At 60.7% G+C, this 24,407-nt stretch overlaps 2 protein-coding genes and 1 pseudogene across 16 annotated transcripts in view; 2 read left to right on the top strand and 1 right to left on the bottom strand.

The window, feature by feature from the left end:
* Positions 1 to 14: 14 nt before the first annotated feature.
* On the bottom strand, positions 15 to 18,013 carry LONP1 (lon peptidase 1, mitochondrial). Its single transcript, XM_070624726.1, has 18 exons — positions 17,554 to 18,013; positions 14,302 to 14,390; positions 13,605 to 13,724; positions 11,632 to 11,860; positions 9,951 to 10,012; positions 9,412 to 9,541; positions 8,890 to 8,973; positions 8,124 to 8,344; positions 6,594 to 6,732; positions 5,610 to 5,788; positions 4,945 to 5,032; positions 4,668 to 4,790; positions 4,484 to 4,600; positions 2,529 to 2,669; positions 2,116 to 2,281; positions 1,252 to 1,469; positions 997 to 1,161; positions 15 to 268 (listed from the first exon to the last, which is right to left on the bottom strand). The coding sequence occupies exons 1-18, from the start codon at positions 17,983 to 17,985 to the stop codon at positions 86 to 88; spliced, it is 2,886 nt and encodes a 961-aa protein (XP_070480827.1). The 5' UTR covers positions 17,986 to 18,013; the 3' UTR covers positions 15 to 85.
* Positions 16,076 to 24,407, top strand: part of CATSPERD (cation channel sperm associated auxiliary subunit delta) — a 41,624-nt gene continuing 33,292 nt past the window's right edge. For 2 of the 15 annotated variants that reach the window (XM_070624736.1, XM_070624735.1), the window contains exons 1-4: positions 18,441 to 18,600; positions 20,580 to 20,634; positions 21,511 to 21,587; positions 23,779 to 23,851. In XM_070624736.1, coding sequence (XP_070480837.1) covers positions 18,521 to 18,600; positions 20,580 to 20,634; positions 21,511 to 21,587; positions 23,779 to 23,851 — 285 coding nt within the window. In that variant the 5' untranslated portion in view covers positions 18,441 to 18,520. Of the gene's footprint in view, positions 16,187 to 16,671; positions 16,796 to 18,112; positions 18,601 to 20,493; positions 20,635 to 21,510; positions 21,588 to 23,778; positions 23,852 to 24,407 lie in introns of those variants that run through there. The other 13 variants (XM_070624733.1, XM_070624741.1, XM_070624731.1 and 10 more) reach the window with 12 other exon arrangements.
* Positions 16,990 to 17,110, top strand: LOC139084372 (U4 spliceosomal RNA; annotated as a pseudogene).

The raw sequence follows: 24,407 nt of genomic DNA on the forward strand, positions 1-24,407 counted from the left end.
GCACACACGCGGCATCGCAGTCCTACAATCGGTTTAATCGCAATCATGATTCGGTAGCGAGTCCGGCCCCGGTGGAGGCCCCGCGTCACCGCTCCGCGGCCAGCGCCTCGGCCGGCGCGCGCTCGGCGGGGAAGGCGACGTGGAAGATGTCGCGGTAGTGCTCCACGAAGTGCACCTCCAGCCCCTCGGTGATGAACGGCGCCAGGTCGAAGAAGTCCTTCCGGTTCTCGGCCGGCAGCACCACGCACGTCACCCCCGCGCGCTTGGCCTGCGGGACACGGGACGCCGGTCAGGCCGACCCGCGGGGGCCCGGGGACCTGCTCGCGCCGGCCGCTGGGGGACTCTAACGGCGGTGGGGTGGGCCGCGCGGCGTGGACTCGGGGTGCAGCTGGAGGACCACAGCTGGACTAGAGTGACTGCGTGTCCTGCCCAACGTGCAGGGGGCGCCGGGAGCCCGGCTCAGGGACCCCCTGCCTTCTCTCAGCCTGACTCCACTCCCGGTGGGCGGTTCCCGTTTGTCACCCTGCGTGGCCTGCCTGGGGACGTCCCCATCAGGCAGGCTCTGCAGGAGCACGAGGGGGGCGGGGTGGGGACAGAAGCCAGGGCCACATGGGAACAACGGGGTCAGACGGGAGCTGGGCACAGAGGGCAGGGACCCAGCCCCCGGCCACTGTACTCCCAGCCCACCCAGCGCCCATGAGGCCGGCCCAGCCTCTGCACCTCGGCTGCCCTCAGTGCCGGGCAAGTGGGCAGCTGGCAAACAGGAGCCCCCTCCTGCCCTCCAGAAGCCCAGATGGGGAGTCTTCCTATGCAGAGGCCTAGAACGTTCACTGATGTTCTGGCAAAGCTGAGAGCCACACGGAGGTGCAGCTAAGAGCCAGCTCCACGTGGCTCTGGCCGGGCTGTAACGGGCCGGCCCCCTCCCTCCCGAGGCCCAGGGCCAGCAGCCATGTGTCGTCCTGAGCTGGGGCAGCCCTGGGTGGGGGGCTGGCTCACCGCGATGGTCTTCTCCTTGATGCCGCCCACCGGCAGGATCTTGCCCGTGAGGGAGACCTCGCCGGTCATGGCCAGGTTCTGGCGCACGGGCCGGTCCATGGCCAGGGAGAGCAGCGCCGTCACAATGGTGCAGCCAGCGCTCGGGCCGTCCTTGGGGGTGGCGCCCTGCGGGCGGGGAGAGGCGGTGGGTGGGGGCAGCGGGGCAGGGGGCTGCCTGGAGCCAGATGTGCGGGGCCACGACGGGATGGGGCTCACCTCGGGCACGTGCAGGTGGATGTGCGAGGTCACCAGGTACTCGTTGGAGGGGTCGTGCTGCATGAAGAAGGCCCTGGCAAAGGTGTAGGCGATGCGCGCGCTCTCCTTCATCACCTCCCCCAGCTGGCCTGTCACCTCCAGGCTCCCGTCCTTGTCACCCTTGCTGTCGCTGTCCCGCGGCCGCCTCAGCGACGTCTCAACAAACAGCGTGGAGCCTCCTGGGAGAGGTCAGACGGTGAACCCTGAGCCATCTCAGGGTGTCCCCTTGCTGTTCCCTCTGCCTGCTACACTGGTCCTTCCCCAGCCCTCGTTCCCTCAGCCGTCACGACTTGGCCACCCTGTGCCCACACCACCTCCTCCAGGGAGCAGCTTCCACCTGCAGGGACCAGGATACAGGAAGGACCCAGAGATGGCCCTGCACCAGCCTCCGCTGCAGGCCTCAGCACGGCCAGGGCTGAGCTCAGGTCCCTCCTGCAGAACAGCCATCCTGCCACCTGGAGCCTGCACCCTTCATGCACCTACAAAGCTGCGCCCAGCCCTGCTGGCCCAAGACGACCCCTGGGCTGTCAAGGACCCCGCCCTCCAACTGCCTGTGTGGGGCTGAAGGACGTCTCGGGACACGGACGCCCCCTCCGACCCCTGCCCGGCGCTCCCTGCCCTCCTCCCCTGCTCGTGCTGGAGGACCCTCCCGCATGCACACCTGTCCAAGTGTCCCCCAAATAAAGCTGTGGACGCTGCTGCCACCTCGAGGCCCCATCTTTTTCTCGATCAGCCCCAATCCTGTGGCCTGTCACCCCGTCACTGGGAAGGGCGCAGAAGCGAGGGCAAGCCCCTGGCCCAGGGCCCGCGGAAGGGACAGCTCACCCATGGCGGTCCAGGCCAGCCCCATGACCACGCCGGGGGGCGTCACGTCGTACATGCGCTCCACCGTGAACACAGGCTTGCCCACGAAGTCCTGCAGGTTCTCGGGCGTCACCTCCACGAACTCGGCCTCGCCGCTCACGATCTTGTAGGCAGACTTCCGCAGCACCTGGGGGACAGTGCGCTGGCCGGGGCGGGACGCAGGAGCCCACCCGCCGCCACAGCTCCTTCCTCCTTACGCGCCGCCAAAGTCACTCTCTGAACCGTTTTAAGTGTACGGCTCAGCGGCAGGAAGCACATTCACACGGTTGTGCAGCCGTCCCCTCCGTCTCCAGAACCTTCCATCTTCCCAAACTGCAGCTCTGCCCCCGTGAAACACTGACTCCCGTCCGCCCCCAGCCCCTGGCCCCGCTCACCTTCTCCACCTGCTTCTGCAGGTTGCGCACGCCGCTCTCCCGGCAGTACTGCTTGATGAGGAGCGTCAGCACGGCTGACGACAGCCGGGCCTTGCTCTCGTCCAGGCCGCACAGGGCGCGGGCCTGCGGGACCAGGTACCGCTGGCAGGGAGGAGAGCGCCGTCAGCACCCCGTGGGTGAGCGCCATCCCTGAGGGGCCCAGGGCCGGCCCGCATGGATCTCTGGCCCTCATGGGGCGAGTGCCTCCAGGAGGTGACCCCTGAGCTGAGCCCTCATGGGGGAGGAGGCCCAAGGCCATGAGGGAGGGCGCCAGGGCCCTGAACGGTGAGTCTGCCCTGCCGCCAACACACACTCCCGAGTCTCCAGGCCTCTGCCCGGCTGCCACTCCCGCCCACCCTCCAGATGGCATCTGAGACGGCGCTTCCTCCAGGAAGGCCTCCCTGGGCTCACCCACATACAGACCGAGGGCCTGTGTGGCGGCTGATCATGCAGCCACCACACTCAGCAGACAGCGACAGGGCATCAGAGGCTCCACGGTCCCCCACGGCCCAGCCCGACCTCTGCACACGGCCGTCACTAGACAGACTGTGCCGAGCCCCGACTGTGGGCAGAGCCCTGTGCGTCAGTGCATCTGCCAACTGGCAGGGTTGGCCTGGGTCCCTTCAAGGCTCCACTCCTGCTTCTCTCAGTTGGGTCTCCATGCTGGTGGTGGATGGAGCACGTGGTGGGGGTCCCCACACCCCAGCAATAACCACAGCCGAGAGCTGCTCTTCCTCCCCTCCTGGCCCCCAGGGGACACCTGAGCTGGGACCAGCCCCTGTCACCCGGCTGCGAAGGGCTCAGGGAGAAATGTGCTGCCCCCCAGAAAAAAGGCGCCGCGTCAGAAACACAAGACTCCCCTCCACCGCCCCTCGGGCCGAGAGCAGGCCTGAGCCCACTCCAGGCTGGGACCCTCCCGCAACCAGGAGGGGGCGACGCCCGTCTGAGACCCAGACCCCCGGGGCCCGCCTAGGCTGGCTCCGTGCTCACACACCCGGGGAGCCAGCACTGCCCCATCGGCAGGTGCTGGGGGACCTGGGGCCACCTCGGGGCCGGCGGGGTGGGCACGAGGCCGGGGCACTCGGGGTGAATCTGCTATGGGGCTGAGCTCACGACCCCAGGGGCCCTAGAAGCCGCTGTGGTCGCAGGCTACCCCTTTCTGCTCCCCGAGCTGCGGCCGCGAGGGCGGGCTACAGCCAGATTTACGTCCCGGTGCAACAGCTTCCCAGACCCTGGGAGCCTCCCAGGGAGGGACAGGTGACAGGCGTCTGTCAGTCACAAGAAGCCCTTGAATCTCAGCCACACCTGAGCTCATGCTAACGAGGGAGGCAACCCTCGGAGGACGGGGCTGGCGGCCAGGGGACCAACCCGGGGTCAGAGGGATGAGCTCTCAGCCCCACCCGACCCCCAAGGAGGGGAGAGGGGCTGGGGAGTGACCTCGTCACCAGTGGCCAGCGACTGACTCGATCGTGCCCACGTGCGGGAACCCCGACAACGCCCCGCGACAGTGGGGTGTGGAGGAACCCGAGGGACAGGGGGTGGCGCCCAGGGAGGCTGAGGCCCTGCCCCTTCCCCTCTGCGTCTGTTCTAGCAAATTCTCAAACCCCAGGAGGAGTGTGGGAACCCCGATTCGTGGCTGGTGGGTCAGAGGTCAGAGGCCTGGCGTGCCCTGAACCCGCGGCCGAGGCTGTTTCCCGTGCTCAGGGTCAGCACTGAGCTGAAGTGCGGACACGGCTGGAGAACGGGCAGGCGTAGGGTGGCCACACGTGGGGTGGGGGACACACACACACAGTTTATAACTTTCTCTGGGTGACCTCATGCCGCACTGCACGGCAGATCCCGCGTGTCCCCCTCGTGAATGGAAGCTTCACGAGCAGGACCCCCACAGACGGCGCCCTGGGGAAGGGCGGCCTCACCTCGGCGATGGCGAGCTTCTCCTGGGCCACGTAGCCCGACACGTTGATCATCTCCATGCGGTCCCGCAGGGGCTCGGGGATGGTCTCGGTGATGTTGGCCGTGCAGATGAACAGCACCTGCGGGCGGCACGCGTGAGCACCGGCGGCCGCCTCGCCCGCGGGCCCGGGCCGGGCGCCAACGCACCTTGGACAGGTCCACGGGCACGTCCAGGTAGTGGTCCAGGAAGTTGGCGTTCTGCTCGGGGTCCAGCAGCTCGAGCAGCGCAGACGACGGGTCCCCCTGGTAGCCCCGGCCGATCTTGTCCACCTGCAGGCAGCGGAGGCGGCTGTGGGCGCCCGTCCTGCTCCCCGGACTCGGCGGGGAGGCCAGCGCGGGGCGGGGCTGGGCAAGGGCAGCAGGGACCCTCGGGGGCGAGGCCACCCAGGTGACTCGGGAACCACGGGAACGGAGGGCCGCGCACCTCGTCGATGAGGATCAGGGGGTTCTCCGTCCGCGTCTTCTTCAGGCACTGGATGATCTTGCCCGGCATGGCGCCCACGTACGTCCGCCTGTGGGAGCACACAGCTGGGCGGCAGCCTCACCCGCCGCCCACTCCCTGGGACCCAGAGCTCAGCCCAGGGGGCAGGAGGGAGACGCACCCACCGTGGCCATGGTGGAGGCCGCCGGCCGTCTGTAGGGCCTCGTCACCCGCACCGCCTGATGCCCGCCAGTGCAGACACATGCCACCCTCCCCCAGCTCAGAGGCAAGGCAGAGGGCGCAGGGTTGCTGCCAGCTCTCCCTCAGACCCAGCCCCCTAGCTGGCACCTCCTATCCAGACGGTGAAACCCAGCCCACAGTGCCTGGCCTGCCAGGAGAGGGCAGGGAGTAGCCACCAACTGACAGCCTGGCTGAGGGGCCCTCCCGCTGGTCAAGAGGCTGAGATTTTGGTCCAGTGTTCTTTGAGCGCCTGGACTCAGCCAGGCCTGAAGTCACATCGATGCCTGGACTTTTCAGTTAATTACTCCAGTGTGAATGGAGTCTGCTGCCCCCACTGAAATCTCTCTAACACAGAGGGGAGCAGACCCAGGAGGAATGAAACCCCACAGGGGGCTGGGACGAGCCACGAGGGGAGGCGCCGGGCCTACCTGTGCCCCTTGATCTCGGCCACGTCGGTCATGCCCCCAACGCTGAAGCGGAAGTACTCGCGGTTCAGGGCGCGGGCAATGGAGCGGGCGATGCTGGTCTTGCCCACGCCAGGGGGCCCGTAGAAGCAGAGGATCTTGCCCTGGGTGGAGCCTCGGAGCTGGCTGACAGCGATGAACTCCTGCGGGCAGGGCAGGGCCGGCTCCTGTGAGCACGCGCCCTTCCACGCGTGGAGCCTGGCAGCAGCCTCGCTGCCTTCACGCTGCCTTTCAGGCTCCTGGGGGCTGCCAGAGGGACAAGGCCTGTCCCAGAGGGGCTCAGCCGACTGGAGCGGTCATCTGCCACCGGGAGGGATAGCCTGTGGCACCAACAGGGCGAGCAGACGCCAGGAGAACGCGAGGACGGACGGTCGAGTGTGGGGGACCACGGCGCCACGCCCATGAGGCAGCGCCCTCGCCCAGCAGGCCCTTCCTGCCACACCCTGGGTCCCGACAGCCTCTCCAGTCCAGCCCGCCGCCGGCCCGGTCTCAGCCCTTGTCTCGTGCTGTGTCCAGCACGATCTTTATCCCCCTGGTAAACCCACGAGCTCCTCGGAGCAGAGCAGGCTGGCCCGGGCACACGGGCTGCCCCTGACACTTCCTAGCCGCTCCAAAGCCAGCCGGTCCCTCTAGAGGCCCCCACCCCCCACCATCCTTCACCCTGCTGACCCCGCCAGCCTCGCTATGGCAAGCCCGCTCCCTCGTGGCCCCAGACCTACAGATTCCCAGGGGGCTCTTCTGGGTCTCCCCACAGCACAGGGAATCCTGGGCCCCAGACTCTGAGGTGCCCGCCACCCCCGCAGAGATTCAGACCACGACGGACCCCGCCTGTCAGCGCCTGCCCGCCCGGGATGCAGGGACCGGGTGCCCGGGACATGCATGCCCAAGGGAGGATCAGGCCAGACCCCAGTGGGGTGCAGGGCCTCCCCGGGGGGTGCAGGGCCTCACCAGGATGCGCTTCTTGACGTCTTCCATCCCATAGTGGTCCTCCTCCAGCACCGCCTGGGCCCGGGCCAGGTCCAGGTTCTCGTCGCTGTACTTGCCCCACGGGATGGACGTCAGCCAGTCCAGATAGTTGCGGGTGACGCTGCCGGAGGACAGACCACAGTGGGTAAGCGGGACCCAGCAGCACGGGGCACGCAGATCCACATCCGGTCCCCTCCGCGCCTGACGCGGGGGCCACGCCGAGGGCAGCTCGGCCGGCGGGGCTGCTAACCACTCTGAGAAGCCGTCCTGGCCCGGCCACACGGGAGGACTTGGCCCGGTTCCTCGCACAGGCGCGAGGTCTGCTCCCCGGACCAGAGCTGGCGAGCATGGGGACGGCTCAGAGCGGCCCCACACCAAGGACGGGGCGGGGCTAGAAGAGGGGAGGCACCCGCCCCAGGGCAGGTGGGAAAACTGAGGCCTGGACGGGGGGCAGGTCAGCACCACCAGGAGAACGATGCCCGGGCTGGAGCTGTGCACCAGGGACGGCAGCCGCCCTGGCCTCAGAGAGCCCCCTCCCCTCACAAGGGTCCTCACGAGAGAGAGGCAGGAACGGTGCCAGAGAAGGTGTGACAAGGCACACAGAGGCTGGAGCGCTGTGCTCTGAGGACAGAGGGAGGGGCCCCGAGCCATGAACGCTTCCACAAGCAGGACAAGGCCAGGAACGGGCGCCCTCAGAGCCTCCACGGGGACCCGCCCCGCCGCCCGCCTGACTAAGGCTTCTGCCGCCAGCCCGCAAGGTTAGCCTGCGCCGGTTCAGGGCACTGAGTCGACGGTCATTTGTGACCATAGCAAGAAGCTCGCTCGCTGCCCGAGGGCGAGATGTCGGGGGGTCTTTGGCACAGACGCCAGCAGTGTCTGGACGGAGCAGTGTCCCCCAGAGTCCTTGTGGAAGGAGACCGGCCTCCCGCACCCCCTGAGCCAGGAGGGGGCCTGGCCGCAGGCACTCAGGGCCCGCTCGGGTCCCCTCAGAGGGGCTGTCCCACGCCCTGCCCAGCCCACGCGCTGTCCCGGCACAGTGCCCGGGCCCTGGGCCGCACGCAGAGCCAGAGAATCCCAGACCCCGGGCAGCACCCGACTCGCGGCCGGGGGGTGGGGACAATGACCGCCAGGCGAGGGTGGGACACAGGAGGACCGCTCACTTCCTGGCTCACTCAGAGCGGCGAGAGGGAGGCAAGGGGAGGAGCGGCCTTGGGGTGACGGCTCAGGGCCTCCGGGTCCAGGCTGGAAGCGCTGGCCTAGAGCCAGATGTCCCTGGGTTCAAACCCCGTCCCCATCGCCCACACAGAGGCCCTGCTCGCCACCCTAACCTCACTGAGCCTCGGTTCCCTCATCTGTGACATGGGGGCAACACGAGAACGCCCGCCACGACGACAGCGTGCCCAAGGGACCCCTCCGGGCCTTCAGGGTCGGCGTGCAGACCCCGCGGGGTCACGGGATGCTCCGGGGCGGGGCAGGGGCAGGGCCACCGAGGGCCGGCCGCCGCGGGCTCACTTGAACTCTGAGGAGTGGTTGTCCAGCAGGCCCAGCTTGCTCAGCTCCTCGTCCACCACGTCCATGACGTGCTTGGGCACCACAAGCTCCTTCAGCCGCTCGCGGAACTTCTCCTCGATGGCGTCCTTGTCCTCCTTCTCCAGGCCCAGCTCCTTCTTGATGATCTTCAGCTGCTCCTGCAGGAGGTACTTGCGGTGCGTCTGCTTGATCTTCTCCTCCACCTGCGGGGCCGAGCGGCTGTCGTCAGAGCAGGCTCGGGAGGGCACGCGGGCGGCCCCAGGTGAGTGGGGACACAGAAGAGCCCGTGCACACAGCCTCGAGTCCTTCCACCTTCCACCCCAAGCCTCCTCGAGTGCCGGCCTTGCTGGGCTACGCAATAAACAACCAAAATTCAGGGAGGAGGGGTCGCCCTTCAATGCTGACCCTGAGGAGGGAAAGGCCAGCCTGGTGCCAACGTGTCACCACACTTCTCCAGGGGTGCTGAGCACCCTTCTAAGAGATGGGCAGCAGGCATGACTCGGGGCCCAGGTCAGCACGTTAGGCCACGCCGGCCCGCCGGGGGTCCCACTGTGCTTGTGAACGCTGCCTCGTGTCACCAGGCCAGCCCCACAGCTTTCCCCAGCGAAGGTATGATAGGAAATTTTTCCCTAACATACAAACTAAGGAAGCGACCTGAGAAGCGACCTGGCTGGTAAGGACCTGAGGAGCCGGCAGCCCAGGATTGGCCGTTTTCAGTTTGGACACGCTGAGTGTCGCGCCCACTCACCTCGCGCCCCAGGCGCTGCTGCAGCTTGCTCAGCTCGAACTCCTTCTTGAGGAGAGACAGTGCCTTGTACAGCCGCTTGGGGATCTGCCAGGGAAGGGGAGGCACGAGAGGACGGTCAGGGCCGGTGTCCTGGGCTGCGGGGCTGCCGCCGGGCAGATGGGCCTGGCTCGGCCTCACTACAGTACAGGCGTGCACGCACGGACCCTGCAAGCCCCACTCTGGAAACGCTGCTGCAGAGACCCCCCACACACGCCTATGAGCTGTGTGGACGAGGACACTCGCAGAGCCGCTGTGCCTAACAGCAAGACTGGCCATGGTGCAAATACACCGCCCACTGCATGGCGGGCAGCCCGGGTGGAATACTATGCAGCCCCAAAAAAGAATGTGGGAGCTGGATGCGGACGGAAGGACTCGTGGTAACAGGCAGCGGTCTCCACAACAGAGCCGGGGGCCAGCAGCCAGGTCGGGAGGCTGCCGGCGCAGAGCAGACAGTACGGGGCAGGCGGGGGTGGGCCCACTCACGTTGGTCTCCTCCAGGACGTCCTGCAGCTCGTGGGACTCGGCCCCGGTCAGCGCGGCACCCATGTCGCTCAGGTAGATGGGGTTGTCCACCACCCGCTGACCCGCCTGCATCATCTGCAGCACGGACTCCCTGCGAGGACAGAGGGACGCCCACTGCAGCGGCCGGGCTGGACGGCAGCCCTCTCGGGGCCCCGGGCTCAGGCTCAGAGCCAGCTCCACACCGGGCCTCACAAGGGTCAGGGCTGGTGGGGCCCCGTCCTGGAGTCCCAAGACGAACGCCCCGTGCCCAGACGTGGGACCCAGGACAGCCATGCACTGACCCCTCCTGAGCGTCCCACCTCTACCCCAGTGACGACCACCAAGGCTTCCAGCCAGACCAGGCGCTCGGCAGCAGGGAAGAGGCAAGGAGCCTGGGCAGGGAAGCCTCACCCTTCGCCTGCCCGCCCGGCAAGGCTTCCAGCAGGACGACACTGAGAAAGCGCCCACCACCCAGCCGTGGAGAGAGCCAGAGCCGCCCGGCCTTGAGGTGAGAGACCAACCTGTAGAGGGGGTTCAAGGCGATGATGTCCCGGATGGTCTTCACGATCTCGGCGGTCAGGGCCTGGCGAGCAGGGAGCCTTGCTGGGTCACTGGGGCCAGCGGGGGCGGTGGCACCAGGAAGCCCCTCCCGCCTGGTCCTGGCCAAGGACAGCCTCAGAGGCCCAGGGACAGAGCCCGAATCCACCAGTCACGGGGACCCAGGACAAGAGCAACAACTAACGCCCACCTGGCTCCTTACACCCCTGACCTCAGGATGAGCCATCGTGGGAGAGGGGGAGGCCTCCTCATTCCTTTGTCGTAAGCACTGTCCTCACGGCCGACACCCCCCCCCAGCATCAGCCATGGGACAGCCAGGCTGTGCAGACTCCTGTCTGGGGACGTGCCTGAGTCCCCGCGACTCTCGCCTGTCCCCTCCGGGACCACATCCCGGGCTCTGTAGAGGCAGGGCCCCCTCCACTGGGGTGCCATGGGCACCGCGTGCCTTCTGGCTGCTGCTCCCTGCCAGCGCGAGGCCAGTACAGGACCACTGGGCACAGCTCGTGGCGTAAAAACCCGCACCTCATTTGTTTCCAGAAGGCAGCGGCTCCCAGCGCATCGTACCCTGAGGAGGGCACCAGCAGACACAGAGCCGCCAGCCGCCGCAGCCGGGCTTTTTCAGCCTATCGCCTGGTCTCCAGTTACTGTGTCTGTCCCTGCGTGCCTGAGGTGGCCTTTGTAAAGGAGCCAGGACAGGCCAGCGGGGCCCATGGCACTCGCTGAGCAAGGACGAGCGCAACTCCGAGGCGCCCGAATCTTTCCATCGAGCGTCTGTGCGCTGCGCCATCCCCTCCCCACGACAAGGCCCCCCGAGGACACTCTCAGGCTGTGCTGCCAGGACAGCAGCCACTCGCCATCGGTAGCTACTCAACTCAAACGACTTAAAATTAGACAAAACCAGACGTTCTGCTCCTCGGTCGCAGCCACCACAGGTCACAAGGGCTCACGGTGCAGTCACAGAACGTCCCCACCACCGGGGGATGCTCTCTGGGTCATCGCTGCTCTGAAGGGCCCTGTGCGGCCCTGGGGACTGATGGCTGCCGGGCCAGGAGCAGTGCGGCCGAGCCCCCTCAGCGCCCGGGCGGACATCACTGCGGGTCGCGGTGCCCCTCCCACGAGCACCGAGGCTGCCCCCGAGTCCTTGTCACCCCAGCGCCACAGGACCAGACGGAAGCTAGGGCCACGCCAGCTCTCGTCCTCCTCAGGGAGCCACCACCACCGGCATGTGCCCGCAAGGAGCCTTCGCTCAGCTCTGCCTTTCCTCCTCGTCCCCCCCCGGAGGTGGGTCACCTGCCCACACCCTGCACAGAAGTGCGGGAGGAAGGACGTGCCCCACCCCTGCTGTCGTCGTGCCATGACGCCAGCACGAGAGCCTAGGGCTGCGGGTCAAGGTGGTCAGAGGCCTGGCTCTTTCTGGTCTTGCAGCCGCGGGTCACAGTGAAGGTGCCCTGGGCGTGGGGGCGCTGGACCCGGGTTCAAAGCCTGCCTCCCTCGCGAGCACGGAAGGGCCCAGCATATCCGTTTACTCTCTGATGACAGTTTCTTCCCGGGACTCTGGGCAGGAAAGGACGCTTTGTGCCCGCAGAGCCGGAGCGCCATGACACGGGGCGCAGACAGGGGAGCCCACGGGCAGCCCCGACTTACCTTCACTTCCTCCGTGACCTGGAAGTCCTCGTGGACCACGTTCTCGACTTCCACCATGAGCACCTCGCCGGGGGCGGCGGCGGGCTCCACCCCCGCCTCCATCTGCCGCCTGGCGCTCGCCTCGTCCTCCGCCTCCTTCTTGCCCCGCTTCGCCTTCCTGCGGGCCTTCTGCTTGCTCTCTGCCTCCGCCTCCTCCGGCTCCACCTCCAGCGGCCTGTTGATGTGAATCCTGCCGACGGAGCGGGCGAGGTGAAGCCGCAAAGGCCGGGAGGGGCCCCCGCGAGACTCCCGCGTCCCACTGGGCCCGGGTCCCTGGAGCTGGCGACCCAGCCGCTTCCTCAGAACCCCAAGATCAGCGGCCCCCTCAGGCCTCAGACTCCAGCCACCCCACCCATTCTGTCTCCCGCCCTGACACCCCACTGTCGCCCAGACATTAGAAGCGTAAGAGAGCAGCCAGCAGTCCCCAGGGCCCCATCGCGAGCGGTCGGCATGGCCGAGCACAGCCCGTCGCGGGGACTCCGCCTGCCCCGCCCTCGGCCTCGAACGCGCCATCCAGCGGCTCCTTTGCGTCATCCAGGTCTCGATCCAAGGACCTCCATGAAGAGGCCCCCCGGCCACATCACGTGAGGCCTAGCCCCGCCTACGCACACACCCAGCCCTGTCCACGTGCGTTTCCCCCCAAGGCACCCACCGCTGTCAGAATTCAACTTGGGCCCTGTCTCCACGCTCCCGTCCCCCCACCCCCACTCAGGGGTGGGCTCCCAAGGCGGGCCCCTCGCCTGCGTCTCCGCTCGCTCACACCCAAGTCCCTGGCAGACGCCAGGCCCCGGGGGTGTGGTGGAAACAAGCAGTGTTCCACCGCTGGCTCTCCCGTCACGTGGTAACTAATACCATGCCTTCCTCAGAGGCGGCCTGACAGCTCCTGGGGATGCGGACTAGCGCCCAGGGACATCGGCAAGATGTGCAGAGAAAGGAGGGCAGGACAGGTGGGTACCGAGGAGGCGTGGCCGCAGGAAGCAGCTCAACTCGCTCTCTGCAGCACCAGAGGCTGGCGGAGCCTCAGGAGCCACCACCGGCTTCTGTTCATTTGAGCAGCATCTTATTCTGTTCCCTCTGGCCACGGATCCTCCCAGGAGAGAGGAGCGCCGCTTCCCCAAAACAGAGGAAGGCACGTGAGGGGACTCCGTGCACTGGGAACACGACCCTCAGAGCCGGCACCCGGCACAGCCCACGTCCCCTGAATGGGTTCTAGGGTGCTGCCCGGCTACACAAGAATAAGGCTCTGGGAGGAAAAAGGACGGAAGGCTCCACATTCAACAGACACCAACCAGCATGTCCTATAAGGCCGTTTCAGAACGTTTCCTACAGTAACGGCTTGTGACTGAAACGTCTGCCGTGGGTATTCGACCTCGGGACTGTCCTGGCAAGCGTCTTGCGAGGCCAGCGTTCCCCGGGACACATGTGAAGAGTTGGTTAGTTCCTCCATCGAGAGCTTCGACCCTCCGCTGACCCCGTGGCTTCTTCTTAATTAACCTGGGCTGACAAAGCCCTTCACACAGACCGACAAGGAGATGCGTCTGGGTGAGCAGAAAGCCACCGAGTGCTAATAAGCGAATGTGCAGCAGGAGCTGCTGCCAGACGCAGACACGGGCCCTGGGGGAAGCCCGACCTGAGCGGCCGACACCCAGACATGCACCATTAGGGCACCTGCTACTTCGTTTCTGTGATGCTTTTTGGAATAACGTGCACAACAGAAACACTTCTCGCTGACCACCCATACTGCCACTTTAACAAGGGGACCCTGAGAAGGGAGGGGTCCAGGGGACACGTGTCAGCCCCCACCTCCAGCTCTGGCCTAGTCACTGTGGGCACAAGGCTGCAGGGCTGACCAAGAAGGGTGGGTGGCTGCTGGGGCCCAGGGGGCACCTGGGGCCACTGTTCCCGCCCCGTCCCACACGCTCAGGCCCTCGCACCTTCTGTGCCCCATGACGATCATGCGCAGCTTGTCCCCAAGGTCCTGCATCTCATGGATCTGGACAAACGTCCCTGTGTGGTAGACCTCATCCAGGCTCTCGACCACGTCGGATTCGTTGCTGGGGGACAGGGACACAAAGACATCAGCACGGGCGCTCTGACTCTCAGTGGGGTGTCCCCAACTAAGAAGGAGGACGGGAGAAGAGAAACGGCCCTGCAGCCTTGCCTGAAACCGAGCACGCTTCCTCGCTCCCCCAGGGGCTCCGGAGCCGAGGGTGCTGCCCGGACCTGCGCACGGGAGCCGTTCCGGGCCCAGCCGGCCGACAGGGCGGACTGGATGGAGTTCTGATTCCACCCCACGCCTCCCATGACAGAGCCGCTCAGAAGGCGCCTTCTAACTCGGAAGGGCAACAGATCGTCATCTGGAGCCACCACACCTGCCCGCCCAGCTCTGCTCTGACCCCAGGGATCCTCGAGACTCCTAGCCCCCACGTCCCGACCGTGCACGAAGCCTAGCGCTCCGAGCCTGCACCCACACTGAGGACGGAGGCTCGGCTCTGGCCTTGTCCCCTGTAGGCTGTGCCTGGGATTTTCAGGCCAAGGGTCAGAGCTCCAGGTGACCCTACAGGGCAGGATTTGCAGTGAGCTCCGCTCCAGGGCGGCTCGACAGAGGCGTGAGGGAAAACGTCCCCTTACCTGTCATCCCTCTTCAGAAACACGCCGGCGTACGGCTGGGCGAGACGCACTTTCCTTCTCAGCAGCTCAACCAGCTTCTTGTTTTTAACCTAGCGAGACAACCACCCCAAAGTGAAACGCAGGTGACGTTTTCGAGCTGATTTTTCTTTTCCTGGGAAAGACTGGCCCTGAGCTAACCTCTGTTGCCAATCTCCCTCCTTTTTTTTTCCCCTCCCCTAGGCCCCCATGCATGGTTGTATATCCCAGTTGTAGGTCCTTCTGGTTCTTCCATGTGAGCCACCACCACAGCACGGCCACTGACAGACGGGTGGTGTGGTTCCGCACCCGGGAACAGAACCCAGGCCACTGAAGAGGAGCGCACCCAACTTAACTGCTGGGCCGTCAGGGCTGGCTCTCTAGCCGACACTGTGACAGCAGCTCTACCAGTTTCTGTGTCCTCTGGGGATATGCTAATCTGATCCAGGACACTAACATGGTCCGGGAACCCTTGAACCAAAAAAAAACAATGTGGAGAATGGAGCGAGTCAGGGCTGACCAGGTGCATTCCTGAGTTCTTCTCCCCTCCTGAAGAAAACTCAAAGGAGATCCACAGCCAGAACCAAGAAACTAATTTCACGTCCAATTTCAAGGGCTGTTTTGGTGGCGAAATGTCTTGGCTCGAAAATCTAGACCATTCTGATTTTATCAATGTCAGGAGAAGAACACTGAATGTGTGTAATTCGAATGTGGCCCATCCCACAGGCTCATAACTTCCTCCAGTTTCCAGTGAAAATATTTGTCACATCTGTACCCTAATCATTGATCCTCAAAACCCCCAGGATCACACACATCCTCTTGACGTCATTTCAAGGGCAGTGAGGGCTGGGAAACGTCTGATGGGGAGATGCACAGATGTCCTTAGGCCTCAGCTGGGTTCTTTCAAGCCCGTCTTAATTCCCAGGTGAGCCTCTGATTAAACTTCCTGGCCCTGAACTTCAGCGTGCATCAGAATTACCTGGAGGATTTGTAAAGCAGATGGCTGGGCCCCAGCCCTGCGGTTTCTCCATACAAGAGGTCTGGGTGGGCCTGGGAATCTGCATTTCAAACAAGCTCCCAAGTGGTGTCAATGGTCGAGAAGCAGGGTTTTAACTCAGCCCCTAACAGGGGCTCTGAACTCACAGTCCAGGAATTCCTGACTCTGTAGATGCATTTTCCCAGGGAGAAGGCCCACGACAGCCGTTGGGAGGGTACGTGACCCACCACAAATTAAGAGCCACTGATCTATACTCAGACGCCACTAGTAAGAAGAGAAGCTACGGGGCAAGTGAGCCACACACAGTGTTAACTACAAAATCAAGAGTAAGTGGAGCTTTGCTAACAGGTTCAGAAACATTTACAGGGTCCCACAGAAGCCGTCCCCAGTTCTCTGCTGACAGCTGACTGCTATATCTCAGCTCCTGTCCCCTCCCTTTGGCAGGATCCCCGTTGGTTATTTATGAGATAACAGCAGTAGAAATACAGCGGATACCACATGCCCGTCTCCTGCCATCCACAGCGACTCCTTTAGCCCAACTGGCTGGCTCTGGGCAGGCAGGCAGAATGTCTGGGAAGAACGGTGTCTCTGCTTGGACACTGGGGACAAGGGGCACCTGCCACTTTGCAGGACTGCAGGCACCACACCTGGTGAACAGTCCTGGCCCCGGAGGCCTGGGAGGGCGGAGAAGGCGGCTAGGGGTGGGGTCAAGGACGGGAAAAGGCTTCTAGGGCAGGCCTCTGAAACGTCAGAAGCGGACCACACGGCAACCAGCAGCAGCTTACTGTTGAGGCATCCTAAGGACCAGCCATGAGGCTAAATCCTTTACACACGCGACCTCACTGACTTCCCACCACCGCTCTAAGAAATGAGGTACTGTTACTACATCCATTGCACAGATGAGAAAACAGAGGCGGGGGGTGGGGTGGGAACAGCCTGCCCCAAGTTACGGAGTTAGGGGTGGAGGAGCCAGGATATGAACCCACAGGGTCCGGCTCTGGACCCTGCAAACAACCACTAGTCAACATCAGGGAGGGGCAGCTCAGACGCACGGTCAGCAGAGCGCGGGAGGAGGTGGCGGGGCCCCTTCTGTCCCCTCCCCTTTCCAAGGGATCCTTGAGATTTATCTAGCAGAGCCTGGAGTGCGAGGGTGAATGTAGAGGCTGACTCATGGTGTGACCTTGCTTAGAGAGTTAACAGATAACCTTTCTCCTCCACAGACTCCAGTGTCCACGGCATTTAAAAAAAAAAAGGGGGGGGGGTGGGCAAGAAGGCAGACATCTGGGTCCTTTCCACTCCAAAAACCCAAGGCCCTCGCACTCAGCTGCTTTCTTTCTGTTACATCACCCTGGTATTCCCCCCACCCCGCCCCCTTTGTGGCTCTTGGCTCGCTGACTCTCCCTTCCGCAAGAGCCTAGGTTCCTTAGGCAGAGGGACTGCGTGTGGCTTGTTAGCTGCTGGATCCTCAGTGCCTGCAACGCGGTAGGTGAAGAACACTCCGCTGGATGAATAAACATGCCTGCACCCCTTTCACAACATCCTCCTCCCACTTTCCTCCTCCTTCTGTTCCATCCTTGCTCCACTACTCTCTGTACTACCTGGAGCCTTTGAACACATTCTAACTTCCTTACTAATCTTGTTTCTTGCCTCTGCATACGGCTAGAATGTAACCTTCAAGCTTCCTGCCGTGGCAGCCTCGCAGCCAATGAGGTTTATCCCAGGCGCGATTATTGCTAACTGAAAACTTTTCCCAATAGAATATAAGCTCCGGGTAGGAATTTTTGTCAGTTTTGTTTACTGCTGTATCCCTAACACCTAGAACCTGGCACGTGCTAAGCGGCCAGAAATATTTAAGAAACAGATGAATCCTGATCCCAAAAGAACTCGTAACCAGAAGGCAGACCGCCCTGGGGGAGAGCGTGTTACCAAACTCTTCCCAAGACCCGGAGAGAAGGAACTGGGCCGCAATACTGTTCTGTCGCTTCCCAGCACCGGATTTCTAAGACTAGGGCTCTGAGTGGGCGGGCCTACACTCATCGGATTCAACTCCCCTTAAGGGATCCAAAAACGGGAGGAATCTGGCTCAAGTTCACCAAGCGAATGGTGAGCAGACAAGGATTCCAACTCCAGCCTTTGAGAAGTCCCGTGTTTGAAGAAGGTTCGAGGAATGAGGGCGCTCAGCGATCCCTCGGGCCACCCCGCGGCCGGGGAAACCGAGGCCAAGGCAGGGCTCTCGTTACCTCGATAATCTTGATAAAGCGCGGGAACACCGGGTTGCGGGTGACAGCGATGAGCGGCAGGTGCGGGAACACGTCCGGGATCGTCATGGGCGTCAGCGCCGTGATGACCGGGCCTTCCCCGCCGCCCGCGTTGCCCCCCGCGCCCGCGGCCCCATCCTCCGCGCCGCCCTCGGAGGCGTCCTCGCCACCCGGGAAGGCGCCGCCGCCGCTGCGGTTGTTCGCTTCCCAGAGCCCCCGCCACTGGCCCGCGGCCGCGGGGCATCGGCCCCACAGCGGCCAAGGAGGCGAGGCGTCGCAGGTCCGCCGGCCTCTGGACAACCACGCTCCGGCCGCGGTGGGGACCCGCCCCCCGGCGGCGGCCAGCAGCGGCCGCCGAAGCGCCCAACACCGCGCAGCGCCCCACAGCCGCACGTAGCCTGTGCACGTCGCCATGGCCCGGCCATCCTGGCGGCGCACAGAACTTGCGTCATCTCCGCTCGCCCGGCTGGGGCGCACGTGACGTCGGGCACGTGCCCCGGTGCCCGCGGGGGGGCGTGGCCCGGAACGGAAGGCTGCGGGGGGCGGAGCTTGGAAGAAAGCGGAGGCGGGGCCTGCGCGGAGCCGGGGGCGGCGCTCCTCCTTTTCCCTCAACGCATGCAGCTCTTCCTGCCTCCCAGCTGGCGCGCTCAAGGCCCCTTCGGGTCCCGGGGAGGGTTGTGGGCACGCGCCAGCACCTCTAAAGAGAGCAGCTGTTGCTGCAAGCGCAACTTTGGGGACATGTGGGCAGCCCTGGCATACACTTGAGCGCCATGCGCATGCTCAGATTCCGGGGACCGTCCTGGCTGGCGGATTCGGGCTTCACGGGAGACGAGGTGCGCATGCTCAGACATGAGGCAGGCGCAGGCGGCTTGTGCGCATGCCCAGACAGTGAAGCGACTCCTCCTGGCGGTTGAGGGACAGTCGCGGCGGCGCAGCTCGAAGCGAGAGGATGCTGTTGTTGCTGATGGTGGCGGCGGCGGCGGCGACCTTGCGGCTCTGCCCGCTGGCCAGAGCTCAGCCACTATGCCGGTGGGGCTGCCCTCCCCGGGCTGGGGTGCTGCCAGGGGTCGCGGAGGGGGCTGGCTCGTCCCTGCGCGGTGACCTGGGCAGAATCCAGGAAGGATGCTCCGCTCCCCATCCTCCTTGGGGCTCCCCAGTCTCCTCTTCTGGGAATCGAACTTGACCCCTCCCTATCTCCCGTCACCGAGTCCTCCCCCTGCCTGACTCCGACCCCTTCAAGCCACCTCCACCTCCTTGTCCCTCCCCCACCCGGCAGCCAGGGGGGTTATTGATGGACGAATCTGATCTCGTCCGTCCCCTTCCCAGAGCAAAACCCAAGTTCCTTGCTCAGCCCGCCTTTTCTCCCAGGATCTGGCCCAGGATTTCTCAGCAGCGCCGCTGACATTTGGGGCCGGATCGTTCTCTGTAGGATGCTGACCAGCATCCCCAGCTTCACCCACTAGATGCCAGTCACGCCTCCTTCCCCGGGCTTCACCGTCAATCACAACTGTCTCTGGGCATTGCCAAGTGTCCCCTGGGGACTTGACAACTGGTGATCTGGCCCCTGTCCACTGCTGAATCTCTGTTCCAGCCACGCCGTCCCTTGAACAGCCAACCTCGGGCCAGCCTTGGGGACGCGGGAACTTGGCGCTCAACCCTCCCTCTGCCTGGCACGCTTTGCTTGCAGGTTTCTCCGTGGCTGGTTCCACATCGTTCAGATCGCGACTGAAATAGCGCATTTCCTTATATAAAGGCTCCCCCTCCCCGAAGCTACTTTTTCCTGTCAATCACTAATTTGTTATTCTTTTCTTTTGACGAATTTTTTCTTGTCTGTTGTCGCTAGAATTTTAGCTCCATGAGGGTGTAGAGTATTTATCGTATTCTCTTCTTACCCAGAATATTTTTAGATTTCAGTAAATGTTAGATCAGTAAATACTGTATGTGAGGTGCCGTGGGGACTAGACAGATGCTGAAGTCCAGCTCCTGCCTGGAGTGAGCTGTCACACTCAGCAGAACCCCCTCTGCTGATGAAATCAAGAACGTGCACTTCCTGTGCATGATCTCATTTCATCTTTTTTTTTTTTTTTTGAGGAAGATTAGCCCTGAGCTAACTGCTGCCAATCCTCCTCTTTTTGCTGAGGAAGACTGGCCCTGAGCTAACATCCGTGCCCATCTACCTTTACTTTCTATGTGGGACGCCTGCCACAGCATGGCGTGCCAAGTGGTGCCATGTCCACACCCGGCATCCGAACCGGCAAACCCCGGGCCGCCCAAGCAGAATGTGCTCACTTAACCGCTGCACCACTGGGTCGGCCCCTCATTTCATCTTTATAAGGTTCATGAAGTAACGATTCCTTAACCTTATGTTATAGATGTGAAAACAGACCTGGCAAAATTGAAAACACACTTGCCTAAAAGCACATAGCCAGCAAGCAAAGAGTAGGGTCTCCCAGTAAGATTTGCTAGTCCGATCTCTCTCAGTCTGAAAAGGTTGGTTATAACCAGTTCTCTCGCTTCCCCAAGCTGGTTCTCAAAGTGTGTTCCTGGACCAGCCGCATCAGCATCCCCCGGAAATTTGCTAGAATTGCAGTTCCCTGGGTCTGCGAATCAGAGACTCAGAGGCGGGGCCCCGAGATCTCATGTGTCAAGCCCTCCAGGGACTTCCGGCGCACATCCAAAATTGACAACTGCTGTAAACTATACCAACATTCTCCCAGCCACCAACACTCCCCTGTCGCCAAAAATAGAGAAAAAATCTTGGAGTGGGAGTTCCTGATCTGGGCCCTGCAAATGAGCCTTTATGAGCTCCCAGGAATTCTGTCTCCATTTTTGTATACACGTATGTCTGTTTTGGGGAGATGGGGGCCCACAGTTTCTTCAGATTTTCCCGGGGCTCCCAAAACCCTAAAAGCACCAAGAACAGGTAACCCAGCAACCTGGTAGGCATCAGGGGTCACGCTGAATATTCAATAAACTGATGGACGGTCTCTCGTGTTGCTTACTTCTAGTACTCACACGGTGAGGACAGGAAAAGTGTTTCATACCAGACAGCGTATTCAAGGGGTATGTGGATCCATACTCAACATTCCATCTTCTCTTTAATCACGGGATCAGAACTAACACTTGCTACTATTTCTTAGGTGCCAGCGTTGCGTCAGACACAGAACATTATCTTATCCTTCCTGTCGCTCTTCGAAGGGATGGGATTAATGTTTCCCATTCTGCGGATCTTTTGGGATTAACCTTTCCCATTTCGCAAACTGGTTGAGAGAGATCGAGTAACCAGAACAAAGCCAGGAGATAGCACTGGTTTAGAACTCCCATCTGGCGAGTTTTTATCCAGTGTTCTGCTGGATAAGAGATCTTGAGTGCAGAGTAGCAAACTGTTACTTTCTTTCCATGGCATAGTGCAACCGGAAACTTCCTTGCACGTGTCCACCTGAAATGCACAAAGTAAAGAGGGTTTCATCCGTTCCAATGTGTTTCCCTTTGACACCGCCTATTTCAGAAGTGGCGTCAGCATTTCTAAATCATCTTGAAGTAGCTGGTTGCTGACGTGTTAGCTTTACAATTCTTTGTCCTCTGGCCTTTCTTTCAAATAATAAATAAGCTGCGAATAAACAATGACAGGTGCACAAAATGAGAGGTAGTATGAATTATTATCCTGTGAATCTTTAACTTTTTATTTTGACGTAATCATGGATTTGCAGCAAGTTGCAAAAATTGTACAGAGATGTCCCAAATACCCTTCCCCCTGCTCTCCCCAGGGTGACGTCTGATGTAACCAGAGTGTGTCAAAACAAGGAAATGACATGGCTACAACCCACCTACCTAATTCAGATGTCACCTTTACATTTTTAACGTTGCACATTAGGAAATTATTTTTATCAGGTGTTTATTATTATTGCCATTATTAAGATTTTGTGGTTCTCTCTCTAGGACCGTCTGTATTTTTCATCAATGACAACACGCTTGATTAAACATCCTTGCAAGAAAAACGTAGCCCTCTATTTAGGGTAAGTCACCACTTTATGTATTGTTACCTTCCATTTTTTTTATTAAAATGTTAGATTTACCCTCACTTATCATTCAACAAACACTAAGGAAGACATCTCTGGCCTGTGGTGCTAGTTGCTGGCCTGCAGGAACCCCACAGTCGGGGTGGGGGTCAGAGGAAGAGAGAGGAAGAGACCAGCAAGTAACTAAAATAATTACACTATAGTATGGCACCACCTGTCACAGATATTTGATATAGACAGTCATGGGGTGACAGAGGAGAAAAATGCCCAGGAAGTTTCCACTGGGGAATTGATGCCCAAATTGGGTTTTGAAGGATGAATAGGAGTTTGCCGTCAGGGGAGGGGGAAGCAAATATGTATAGGCTTGGAGCAGAGCATTCAAAGGAGTGGAAACACCATGCCCAGCATGCACTTTGGGTTGTCAGGATGCAAACCAGATGTGTGCACCATGCCAAGATGTTTAGCCCACCTCCTCAAAGCAGTGGAAGATCTGGGGCTACACAATTTGTGTTGAGGAGGATTTCCCAATGCCCAATGTTAAAAAACAAAATGACACAACAGGATGAAGCCTCAATGGAAGGAAAGGCCCCAGGGAGGAGAAGGAAGCCAACACAGCAAGACTTGACGACTCACGTGGTGCGCAGAACGGAGGGGAGCAAGCGGTTTAAGATGGTCCCCACATTTCTGGCAGAAAGAACGAGGGAGACGGGTGGCGACCCGGGACGGCTTGCTGCTTATGAGACATTGAGGACACGCAAGGCCAGAGATGGGAACAGAAGGTCACCTGCACGTGAGCAGTGGTCCCGGCTGTGGCATGGTTGCGGTCACCCAGGGAACGCGTGTTCGGCATGGAGAAGCAGGCCCTGGAGGCAGAGGGGCAGGCCAGAGAGAAGGCGAGCACACTGAGGTCCAAAGTTCTGTGACTCCCTCCAGAAGCAAGAGGGACAGAAGAGAGAGGAGAGGTCACTATAGAGAGAAGCCCAGGGGCCGGCCCGGTGGCACAGTGGTTAAGTGCGCACGTTCCGCTTCGGCAGCCCAGGGTTCACCAGTTCAGATCCCGGGTGTGGACATGGCACCGCTTGGCAAGCCATGCTGTGGTAGGCGTCCCACATAGAAAGTAGAGGAAGATGGGCACGGATGTGAGCTCAGGGCCAGTCTTCCTCAGCAAAAAAAAAAAAAAAAAAAAATAGAGGAGGATTGGCAGCAGATGTTAGCTCAAGGCTAATCTTCCTCAAAAAAAAACACAATTGGAAGGAAAGAGACAAGATTTGCCAAATCCAACAGATCAACTGCCAGAAGTAATAACCGAGTACAGCAAGTTGGCCAAATATGAGACAGACGTTAAGCACATACACACCTCTCTTGTCAACCAGCAGTGACCGACTCAGAAAGGCAATTATGAAAAATCCCGTTCCCAGTGGCAACAGAAACTTTTAAAATACATAAGAGTTAACTCAGCAATTCTCTGTCTAAAACGATAAAATTCTTCTGGAAGAGGCAGGAGGAGACCTGGGTATACCATGTCCATGGATGGCCTTTTCCTTCTTAAAAATTTCCTGCATGAAGGAACAAGTTGTTTCTTTCTTATAGTCCCATTCCTGGCCTGAAGCCCTTTACTTTAGCGGGATTATAGCCATATAAATGACAAAACCCACGAAAGTTCATCTCTGAGCAAGTCACGCTGTCATTTGACGCCAGCCCCACACAATTTTATATTTGACACGGTCACGCTTTTAAAATAACGCTCTTTTGGGGCTGGCCCCGTGGCCAAGTGGTTAAGTTCGCACGCTCCGCTGCAGGCGGCCCAGTGTTTCGTTGGTTCGAATCCTGGGCGCAGACATGGCACTGCTCATTAAACCACGCTGAGGCAGCGTCCCACATGCCACAACTAGAAGGACCCACAACAAAGAATATACAACTATGTACTGGGGGGCTTTGGGGAGAAAAAGGAAAAAATAAAATCTTTTAAAAAAATAAATAAATAACGCTCTTTCAAGAAGTCAAGTGCCCAGGCTAGAGAGGTTTACTCGTGCGAAAACAAGTAGACAGACAGAGAAAACCTAAGTGGTTCCCTGTTTATGAAAGGAATTTTGTCTGAATGGGACCTTTTTTAGAGTGCCCGCCACTGCCTTTTTCCTTTTCCTGTGTGAAATTGTGCTAATTCAGCTCTTTTGTCATTTTATTCCAGAAGGCAAGTTTTTCTGACAACAGATAACTTTGAAAGTAGTCTCCTCCCGTTTTCCATCCCTACGTCAATGCAGGTAGTTATTTTACTGAACAATCTGAAGGATGCTCAAAATAAGTCATACTCGGGGGGAAATATCACACTGTTTTTCTTCATTGTGGGGTTTACTTTACAAGATTCCTCTTAAAGACATTGAGAGCAATTCCCAAGCAGAAGAAGGGTTAGTTCAATCCTGCAGTAGCCTTTTTTTTTTTTTTTCCTGAAAAAGGAAGCAGAATTGTTGCAAATGCTCCTTACAATTGGTTGTGTGTGGTGAACAGATAAATGACGGGCATGAATTTCAGGGCCTCCCTAAACTGTCCTAAAACAAAACAGAAAAACCCTCGCCCCCTCGGTGACCATCCTGAGAAACTACCGTTGGCAGAATTTCGAGAAATTCCAGAAATTCTCGCTCTGCTAAAGAAGGCTTTGCCGTCTGTCAGAACACCAGTGCGTTGCTCTTATAAGCGACACATTTATCGGTTCTGCTCATCATCCAGCATTTCAAGGTCAGGCTTTATCCTCAGAGGAGGTTTTCATAAGAGAGACGAAGATGGAGTGAATTTAGGTATCTGAGGGCACCTGATACCGAT

This window comes from Equus przewalskii, chromosome 6 (genome assembly GCF_037783145.1).
Source record: "Equus przewalskii isolate Varuska chromosome 6, EquPr2, whole genome shotgun sequence".
Lineage (NCBI taxonomy): Eukaryota > Metazoa > Chordata > Mammalia > Perissodactyla > Equidae > Equus > Equus przewalskii.